At 45.7% G+C, this 10,208-nt stretch overlaps 1 protein-coding gene across 10 annotated transcripts in view; it reads right to left on the bottom strand.

The window, feature by feature from the left end:
- Positions 1-640: 640 nt before the first annotated feature.
- The window catches only part of LOC118517456, a 56,446-nt gene continuing 46,878 nt past the window's right edge, over positions 641-10,208 (bottom strand). For 7 of the 10 annotated variants that reach the window (XR_004908302.1, XR_004908303.1, XR_004908310.1 and 4 more), the window contains one exon: positions 670-1,110. Coding sequence is in view for 1 of the 10 variants with exons in the window: in XM_036063618.1 (XP_035919511.1) it covers positions 971-1,110 (140 nt within the window). In the remaining 9 variants the exon portion in view is untranslated. Of the gene's footprint in view, positions 1,111-10,208 lie in introns of all 10 variants that reach the window. The other 3 variants (XR_004908308.1, XR_004908307.1, XR_004908309.1) reach the window with 1 other exon arrangement.

The raw sequence follows: 10,208 nt of genomic DNA, 5'->3' as shown, positions 1-10,208 counted from the left end.
GTTCGTCGCTTGGAAAGGGAGAGTAGGTGTTCTCCATTGGTTGTCCCTTACTTGCGTACCTACATGAAGCATCATTACAGATCAGCCCCTAGTGGCCGTCTCGTTCTCGCTCTAGTATCAGGAGAGCGTTCCACAGCGGACGGATTCGAAAGGAGAGAACCCTCCCCTCCAAGTTATTCATTATCGGTAGATTATCCGTACGATCGATAGCGTTTGTTCGTCGCTTGGGAGGGGAGAGTAGGTGTTCTCCATTGGTTGTCCCTTACTTACATTCCTACTTGAAGCATCATTACAGATCAGCCCCTAGTGGCCGTCTCGTTCTCGCTTTAGTATCAGGAGAGTGTTCGATAGCGGACGGATTCGGAAGGAGAACCCAGGAGAAGGAGAATTCCTGATACCGAAACTTCTTCTTCTTCCTAGGCACTGCAACCTGGAGAGGTCTCGGCCTGCCATTTCTGGCTTTCTGTGACTTAAGGTTTCCGTAGTAAAGTAGTCAGCCCTGCGTACGGGAAGGCGGTCTGGATGGGAATTGAGCCCCGGTCTTGCCGTGTGAAGACCTGCGCCGGCGGCTGCCGGACCGCCCCCCTGATACCGAATACCAATAATTAAAAACCGTCCCGGTTAGACAGTGCAGCAAGGGTTGGAAAACAAGAGGAACAAAATAGTTTATTTATATCGAGTCGTGAAAGAAGACATTTTGCGCTTTATTTTTTCCAATTCTTTTTTTGCTGCTGCTCGTTTTTTGTATTTGTATAAAAAGATCTTGTTAGCCACATGAGTTTTACAAAGAATTCTGAAGTCTATTTATCTTATTCCTATAACTAGCCCTAATCTTACCAAAGGTCCAAAAACAAGCCCAATCCGATCTCTCGACTGGTTGCTTTTTAATACAATCTGGTAGAGGAATCTGCTCTGGTAGAACGCTATTTTTGTACCGTACAGTCGAGAGAGAAAAGGCTAAGAAGTTGAGTCAATGTTTGAACAAGGTAAATTTATCAAACCCCTCTGGTGTCTGGCTCCTCCGGTCCATGTTATGTGTGTTGCTGCGAGATAGTGTTCCTGGATCCTGATGGTAGCGTCGATTTTTCTGTGAGCACATTGAGGAATTGTCTAGAAAAAAGGAGAAAAAATAATTGTTAGCTCATTTGTGACCCAATTTACTTTATTTTATTCTAAATTTTAAAAAAGCCTCTTTGAAAGTAGTTCCAATCTTATACAAAAAAAATCTATTAGGGTGCAAATGCAAAAAAAAAATACAAGTTAATAGTTTTCCCCCAAAGATATGTGACTTTCTAGTAGCTTCGCGCTAGTGTAAAGACCCTGAATCCTTTTTTCACGATTGCCTAGTGTATTAAGTATCTGAGAACTAGGACTTGTGTCTTAGTCTTGATACAACATTTTTGTTTCAAAATCACGGATCTCGGATTTGTGTTGTTCACGTAAATGGCTCTAACCTGTACTTTGGGCTAATTGTTTATCGTAACAGCTAAAAATCGTACAACGCACCAGGCGTCTCCATCTTGAACCCTTTTTGTTCTTGCAGTAGAGACATGAACAACCAAGGGTAGGATTATTTTTGAATTCGTTTAACATCATAAAACTTAAGCATGACCTTTGACCGTATCCACTTGAGGAATCAATTGGTGAGTATTTTAAAAACAAAAATACTATTACAAATAATAAACTATATTTATTGAACAAGGTTTACTGTGCATCGCTTTGTTATGAGCAACAATAAAGAAGAGATCAAAATAGTGAAAAAGAGATATAGAAAGAGAGAAAGAAAACAAAAGAGAGACAAAGAGGGAGAGAGAAAGAGAGAGAGAGCAAAAGACAAGACGATAAAAATAAGGTGAGCTAAACGTGATATGCTGTCCGATGGGTAGTGCAACAAGAGTTTGGATCATAACGTGTGTCCTTTCAGGAGCCTTGCCCTATCCTCTCCCCCTTATACTCCCATTCCCTCCGCTCCCTCACCACCACTAGCAGGACAAATGGGTGGAAAATGCGTTCGAAAAGGCGGAAAATAGCCCCGGAACCTGAAACGTTTATCTGGGCGGCACACTTCAACGCAGGACCGGCATTTCCGGCACCAACGAAAATTGTCCTTCTGTCCCTTACATCCTTCTCCCACCCTCCGCTTCCAATATCTGCTTCTTTCAACCGTCACCATCCTGCAGCTAAGAAAACAATCCATCAGTCTCACCTTTCGACGGCCGTGGCCGAATGTTCCCAGGACCCGAGACATGAAAAGCGGAAAAGCCGTTTCGAAATGCTCACCGAAAGGGAAAACGCAATCCCTCCCGTACTGTTCTCCTGCCATTGCTTTCCATCTCCATCTGTTACCACGTTTGGCGTGCCTTTTCTTTCGACGACGACAACGGAATGAACGTCGAATGAATCGTTCGGTAAATATAAACATTTATCATTTTCCCCAATTTCTTATCGTCCGCTTCTTCGAGCACTTTTTTTTTTGTTCCTCCTCCCCTTCTTCTCCTTTTTCTTCTCCACTTAACCCTCACGGGAGGATTGAGAATACCGGACTAAACAAGGATGAGCAGTCCGACGCCAACTGCCGACACCCTTCACATCGCCTTCACCCATCATTCAACAGGGAGCAGGAAACGAAGTTCATTTTCCAAGCAGTTTGTCTTGCATTTCCCCCAATCTAGTGGGGTGGGCGGGATGGGTAGAAGTGGGAAGGTGGAAGAGAAGACTCGGCGCGATACAAGCCCGGAGGGAAGCATTCAACGTGGAACAACACACGCACGTACATTCCCAAAAGGGTGCCTCTTCGAAGAAGCTGGGAGGAAAACGTGGGCTGAATGGGAGGAAAAACCGTTTCACGAATGCAATATTTGTGGACTTCATTTATTTTCATCTCACATTTCCAACTGGCCAACTGTGCCTGCCCACCCCACCGGACCCACGGAGCCACTCGGAACAGGACAATTTCTTGCCATTTTCTTCACTCCAGCTTTCTTTTTTCCACTGTTTTCTTTGGGCGAAATGGGGCGAAAGGTTCGGTACCAAAAAAAAAAAAAAAATAGGAAAAACCGATCGACGATTTTTAGTTTTACTTTCTTGATTTTACCTTCTAGTCCGTTAGGACCGGTGAGAAGTTACGCTGGGCCGTTTTCCTTGCCGGAAAAACGGAGAAAATGTCAGGTAACGAGGAAAAATGAAACGTGAGGCGCTACAGAGAACATGGGCAACAGAAACAATCATTCTTTCCCGTGGTGTGGTGGCTTTCCAACCTTACTCCTCTTACAGCCCCCTTCCCCTTCCTACCACCCCTTCCCACTTAGATTACATTCTCCGATCGAACTGATTCCTTTCTCGGGGTGTCTTGCAGTTGTTGGTTGTTTTGAGTCAGCCAACCGAACGCCACTAAAGTTTTTTCTTGCCGTTCTTTATTGCCTAACTGACACGACGTGAAGGTGTGGAAGGGCGAAGTGATGGGAGATGTGGAGGAGGCGAGGTTTTCAATGTAGAAAAATGGGATAGCATTTTTCCGGTAAATTTCTTTCAAGACGCTTACAAGCTCTGATGCGCCTTTGCAACGTTCCCATCTCCTCAGAAAAGTTAAGTTTACAATTTCCCGAATCGAGCTTGAACCTGAATTTGTTGCTTTCGAAAAGTGAATTGGAGTCTGAATTACCTTCGCCCAATCATCAAGGTATCAAGGAGAAACTCCCTTGAAGTAAATATCTATTTTCCACTCCTTCTGTTTCAACTAATCGGTTTCGGTTTCATAAAGTCGAATCGACCGGTAACCGTCGGAAAAACTGAACCGAATTTTTCCAAAGCCCGTTTCCGGTGCGCTATGTATGTAGCTGTACATGAGTGCGCCAACGGTTTTTGCTTGCCGGTCAAACAACAGATCGACAGAAAACATCTTACGATGGGAAAAACCCGAAGTGGAAAACCCCCACGCATCGTGAACGCACCTGTCACACCTGCACGAGGCAAAAGGGATGGGATGGGAAGATGAATGGTCGAGCAAGGCCCAGAAAAATGGAAACAAAAAATCACAAAACAAAGTGTAAGATGGGAAACCTGAAATAGCGCTACGGTTGGTTTTTGTACCGAACGTCGCATCTGCATGGGGTGGCTTGGCGGTCGGGCGGAAAGGGAGAAGAATGGGAGAAGGGGTTCCCGGTCGACTAAAATTAAACAAACCTGACACTTTTGCTCATCGCTGAGCCAGTGGCGGGTGGGAAGGGAATGTGCGTGAAGAACATAGGACAGAGTACGTGCGAGAGATAGAGAGTGAGAGAGACGGTCCATCAAGCGGAGCAGGATGGATAGATGGATTGAATTATGCTCGGCAGGTGCACGGACGTACCTGGACATACGATCGGTGACATACTCCGAAGAAAGAAAAAGAAAAGAGTGGCCTGGGAGGTGGAGGGTTTGGAGAGGGGTAGTTAAGTAGGGGTAGACGAGCATAGGACCACCGAGTGTCACCGGGAGGGCATACATATAACCTGGTCGCGTTCGCGCGGTTTTCCACCACCAATTATTCAGTCACCTCAAGAAGAAAAATCCCCACGAAGCGGGAGAAAAACACAGGGAAAAGCAAACGCACACAGGCACACACGGGATGGAAAAAAGATCGCGTTTCGATCGCGCGACCAAGGTGTACCGGGCTGACACGGTTGAGCACGGATTCATCCGTAAGTAATGTGCGGCGTTGCGTTACGTTATTACTGCCGAAGATGTCGGCCGCTGCTCACAAGACGCGAGGAGAGTGGGAGAGAGGTGGTGGTGGAGAGGATGTGTAACGAAGGGCGACGTTGATGCGTTGAAGCGTTACCACCAATTGGCAACCTCACCTTACACCTAGCAGATTTGTCGGCTAATGCTTCTTTTGCTCTGCTACTGCCTTAACCTCACATTCGGTCTCATTTCACTTAGCTCTGGTGCTTGCGTGTGTGTATGTGGTGCGCCACAGCGATGGGTCATAAATATGGGTGTGTTATTGTAATGCTCTTTACTTAACGCTACGCGATATGTTATGCACCAAAAACACCTGAAGGTTTTGTTTTCCTTTAACTCTGTGCTCTTTTCTGTCTCTTTCTCCTGTTTCTGTTTTCTGTTAGTCCTGGCTCTTTGCTTTGTACTCTAGCTCCTACAGTCTACCATAGTTTATAGATATTTAGTTTTAAAATAAGAATAAGACTTTTATTGTACAGCCCTAATGGCAAACAATTTGAAATAAAATACTAACAATAATAATTTTGCCGCTTCTATGACCACATGCCACACACTGTATACCTTTGACCGGCCCCATCCACCCGTCCCATTTCCACTGCCCCACGTCCTTTCATGTCATCGGGGTCACGTAGAGGTGTAAATTGTTTCGCTCAGCAATTCCGACGGATCTTTTGCATGCCCTACCGTTTAATTGCATCTATTTAGAATCTCCCACTAGGCCGACTTTCGGGCTGCAGAAATTTGCATGTTGCACTTGCAACTGCATTAAGCATGAGAATGGAAAGTAGAGGGTTGGGGGAAGAAGTCGCAAAACAAACACCAGCCAAAATGACACCGCGCCAAAACACACGCGAATGGAAATATTTGGAAGTAATGTTCGCCCAACGGTCGGGTTTGCGGTTCGTTCGCAACGGTTAACAATGTTTCCGGAATGGATGGTGACAGTTTACAGGGGGGGGGGGGGAGATGCGTGGGGGGTAATGAGAGAAATGGAGGGAAGTGGGTGATGACGAAGGGCCGTGAAGCAGCGTGGGAGCGTGGAGGGTGTGATTCGACAGGACATGACAGGGATGATGGACGTTCGGTGTTTTGTTTTCCTGGGCGCTTGGGCGAGGATTTGTGCTTACGCGATGTTCGACGTCTCGTTTTATGGCGTTTTTTTAACATTATCTCAGCCACCCACACCCCCCATCATCCCCTTGCGGTGTCCGGATGTTGGTGGTGGTGCGAACAAATGAGCTACAATTTTTTAAACCCTTTCCTTAAGACACAGAGCCGAGGGAGCCGAAAGCGATCATTCTTGTCCACTCTTTTTTGCCTTATGACGCTGTACTTTCTGCTGACGCTTTCTGCTTCCAAGCAAAAGACAGGCAACGCGGAAAAGGTGTTTTGCTTCCTTTTCCTTTTCGTTTTTCAACACTCATTTTCCCGTTTTCTCCCACCATTACCCAGCTCAACACATCATATTGGCCACCGCTTCCGTTTTGTTTCCAGGTTTTTTTTTTAAGTTGCTCCTTGTGTTTCTCTCTGTTTTGTAGCATGCCGACAAGAAGAAGAAAAAGACATTGAAAATACCGAAACTAATGGGCAGCGTGAAGTGTAAGCGAAATGGTTACCCCGCGGCAAGATGAGAAATAATTGAAAGCCGCGCAAGAGAAGGATGGCACAATCATAAGTCACTATTCAATGTTTTGAAGGGTCCGCGGTTTTTCGCGGCCAGGATAAAGGGCACCGAGGTCCACCCTTTTGCCACCAAAGACAAATGAGCGTTTTTTGTTGGAGAAAGATGAGGCGAACCAAAAGAAGAAGAAGAAAACACGCACACACACACACAAATACTCTTTGTGGAAACCGTTTGGCTTACAATATTCTTTCCACTTAATTAGACAAATTCTAACAAATTGCCTTTCCTGGGGTGCTATGGTATCTTTTCTCATTTTTTTAAATTCTTTTGTTGGCTCGCTTTACAGCCGTATGTCACCGTGTTACTTTCTCGCACACTCGGGTTTGCCTTTACGGGTAGCCCATCTTCAGTGTCTATTGAAGCGTATGTTAGCGCTCTTGATGAGCATTTTCCAGATTTTCCATCATTAGTTCATTGGAATGTTCAATGGAAGTAGTTCATTTTTACTTCACATCCTACTAGTTCGTTTCAAACTAAAAAGAACCAGCGTGTAATTAAAAGTGTAAAGACGTAAAAGTAACGAGTACAAGTTTGCAAATTTTGTATGTTGAATTGAAACCCGATTTTAGACCGTGTAATAGATTTTTTTGAAACATTGCATTCGTTTAGACGTTTGTGTAATAAATTTTGCATAATTTCAGGGCGTTTTATGATTCAATACGTATAGAGCCTTCCATTCTCCGATCTATCCCTCGGCAATCTTATATTAATCGTTTCAACGCTTTAAGTAGGTTAATATGTCATACCAACAGTTTATCTACTAAATGAAATCTTGATTTGAAAATTAAGAATATGCAAAATCCTCGATTAGCCTAACATAAAGTGACGCTATTCCGCAGAAAAAATGTACATGAACGTTTTCTTTAGCTTTTAGCATTAATTTCAAACAAATCTAATTGCTTTTATGCAACAACAACAAAAATCACAGCTCCATCTCGCACTATTGAATGGAAAGGTAATGAACGCCTGACATAAGGCACCAGAACACCAGAAACCGTGTCCTTCAATAAGATAACAGTTTGATCGTTTTTGCTGACGTTTGCAAAATATTTATCTTCTTGCTGCTAAGGCCAGACTAGGGGACCGCCGGTTGGGGTTTTTGGAAAATCGAACAAGGTTTGCAGCCTGCCATGTTATATGCTACCTTCCCTTACACCTTCTCCTTCTCCTCGTCCCGGTAAGGCTCAATACTCGATAAAATGGACACCTTCCAACAGGATCACCAGACAGAGAGACACAGAGCCCGTGCGTCCTTGCTTCATAATTGCTGACAATAAGGTGCCACACACTCCACACTCTCCTTCCAACACCTCCTCCGCCACACCCCCTTGTTTGTTAATGCACTGCAAACCCGTTCTGTCATTCTCTCTTTCTCTCTCGCTCTCGCTATTACCCTTCCCTCACTTTTATGAAACCAGGTGTAGCTGTGTGGGCTGTGCTGGTGGTTTGGGTTGGGTTTTTGTTTGGCTTGCAGATTTACCATTTTGCTGGTGTGCGGGGCGGGGAGTGAGCTTGGGTGGGGATAACCCCCGAAAAGGGGGGAGAACTACACACCGACCGTTGTTAGGTGTTAGTGGTTGGAATTGTTGTCGTTTCGTACCCAAAGTGAGGCACAATGTTCTCAACCCGTGGGGGATGGAGATTGGGCAAACTGTGCAGAGACATCGAGGGGGAACCGATTCAGATGAGTTGTAGTTGCAACATGCCCCCACGTAGATGAAACACCATCCACCACCCACCAAGTGCCACCAGACATCGGAGGAAAAACCCCGGTGTAAGGTAGATACAAATTTGATCTATCGTGTACATCCTATCTAATCAAACTGACAGAAACAGTTGTGCTGACATAAATCAAATTGCAGGATTACCCTCCCCCCGGCGACTCCCGTTTCGTCCGTGCTCATCTTTCCCCTTTTTTGCTTTTGGAGCTCGGAAGGGATCAAGGATCATGGGCGCACACACACGCACACCAAAGTCACACCGTGTCTGTTGGTGGTGGTGTTGTTATCCCATTTTGACTTCCAGCTTCCACAAAAGGAGGAAAGAGAAGGCGAGGAGAGGGAAGAAGAGGGAGAGGGAGAGAGAGAGAGAGAGAGAGAGAGAAGGGGAGCTGCCTTCCCACAATATGTTTCACGCTTGTCTCGTACCGTACCCTCGCAGGCCTCTTCCGCTCCACTCTCCCAGGCTCGGCGCGCTTCCAAAATAGCATGGACGAGACAATTCGCGACGACTTTGACAGGACATTCCCGAGGGTGGATTAATACTACGTGGTCGCGTGTGATCCTTTCCAATCCTCTCCTCCAGAGGGAAGGGGTGAGAAAGGTAGGAAAAACAAGGGGACGGAAGAGGAGGGGGTAAAGGATTAAAGACGCATCCGTAAACGCGGCGCACTCCTCCTGAACTCGAGTTTTGTCTCGATACTCACAGGGAAACAGGGCCAATTATTGCCGTGTTTCCGTGCTTTACGTGCATGTTGGAATGCGTGCCACCCGGGCCACGGCAGCCCTAACTGGGCTGAAGCTCACTGCACCCGACAGCATGTCCGGATCATTCATTCAGGCCCGGATCGGAGGAGTGTACCCATCAGGGCGACGACGACAACAACGAAAGCACTTTTGTACCGGTTTCTATGCGGTGAAGTTCTGAAAACTCTGCAAACCTGCATCCAAGGACACACTCCAGCTTCCGGCCGTTCGGATCTTCGGCACCGGAGTTTTGCGAGTGACAGTGTATTCTCCCTCGTCTTTGTGCCTTTCTTTTTTTCCTCCTTTCGTCGTTGCTCCCGTTTTGTTTTATTCTGCTCCAACTTCTCTACCCAGCCGAACATCCGTTGGGCTGCAACTGGCAATGCAATTAATGCAACCAGAAGCAGAAAACAATCCCCTGTTTTCCGAGCGTCCGAGCGTTCCTCGGTTTTGTGGCACTCTCAGGCACGCTGTAACTACCTGAAGGTGACTGAAGGTTCTGCACACGCAGAGAACACGACGGGCCTGCGGACGACGACTGCTTTTGTTCTGTTGCTTCCTCCCCCCGCCCGGTGCAGGTCGGAGGCCGGGCAACATGCCAGTGGAAGATGCAACATGCCCTGTTTCGGGATGTCATCGCTCCACATGGGTGGATGCGTATTCGGCGTCCATTTGCTCGATAGCACGATTGATTTATTGCGAAAGTAACAAGTGCATTCTCGACGTACGTCTCACCCGAATGGTAGGAGGATGAATTTCTGGACGACTCTGCGTCACTCCGATGCACGATTGGGGGTTTTAAAACTCGTACGCTCGGGAACTGGGATGGTTTAACCCGAACGTTGTTATGGGGATTGCGATCGGTTGGGAACACGCTTCAGTGAAGGTTGAAAATGAAAGCATTGATGCGTAAGGAATATTATTTGAAAATAAAGGGAAAAGTTGTTCGGTGATTCATTATCGTAAAGAGCTTCTTCCAGCTTCCTTTTTTTTGTACTTAGCGATGTTCGAGTGTTTTATGATCCGAATAAAGCGAGAAAGATACTCTATTGCAGTGTATTTATTTAACAAAAGGTTGATTACGCCTAAAATTATGCCATTCTAAAAATTATTTTCTTCTTTGTACCTTTGTACCTTTCACCTATGTAGAATTTTTAGCTCACTATTGATATTTAAGAAGTATTTAAAATAAATAATATTCATTTATGTCGTTAAATCAGGAGAGGGGAAAATGAGATTTTTTTTATTCATAAGGCACGGCCTGGCCGTATTGCTGATAAATGAGATTATCTCTCAAAGAAAAATTGGATGCGCCTGAAAGTATGCAATTGTTTAGCTTA

The sequence above is a fragment of the Anopheles stephensi genome, chromosome X (genome assembly GCF_013141755.1).
Source record: "Anopheles stephensi strain Indian chromosome X, UCI_ANSTEP_V1.0, whole genome shotgun sequence".
Classification (NCBI taxonomy): Eukaryota; Metazoa; Arthropoda; class Insecta; order Diptera; family Culicidae; genus Anopheles; species Anopheles stephensi.
The sequence above is the reverse complement of the archived record's forward strand: the minus strand, read 5'-3'. Positions and strand labels throughout refer to the sequence as shown.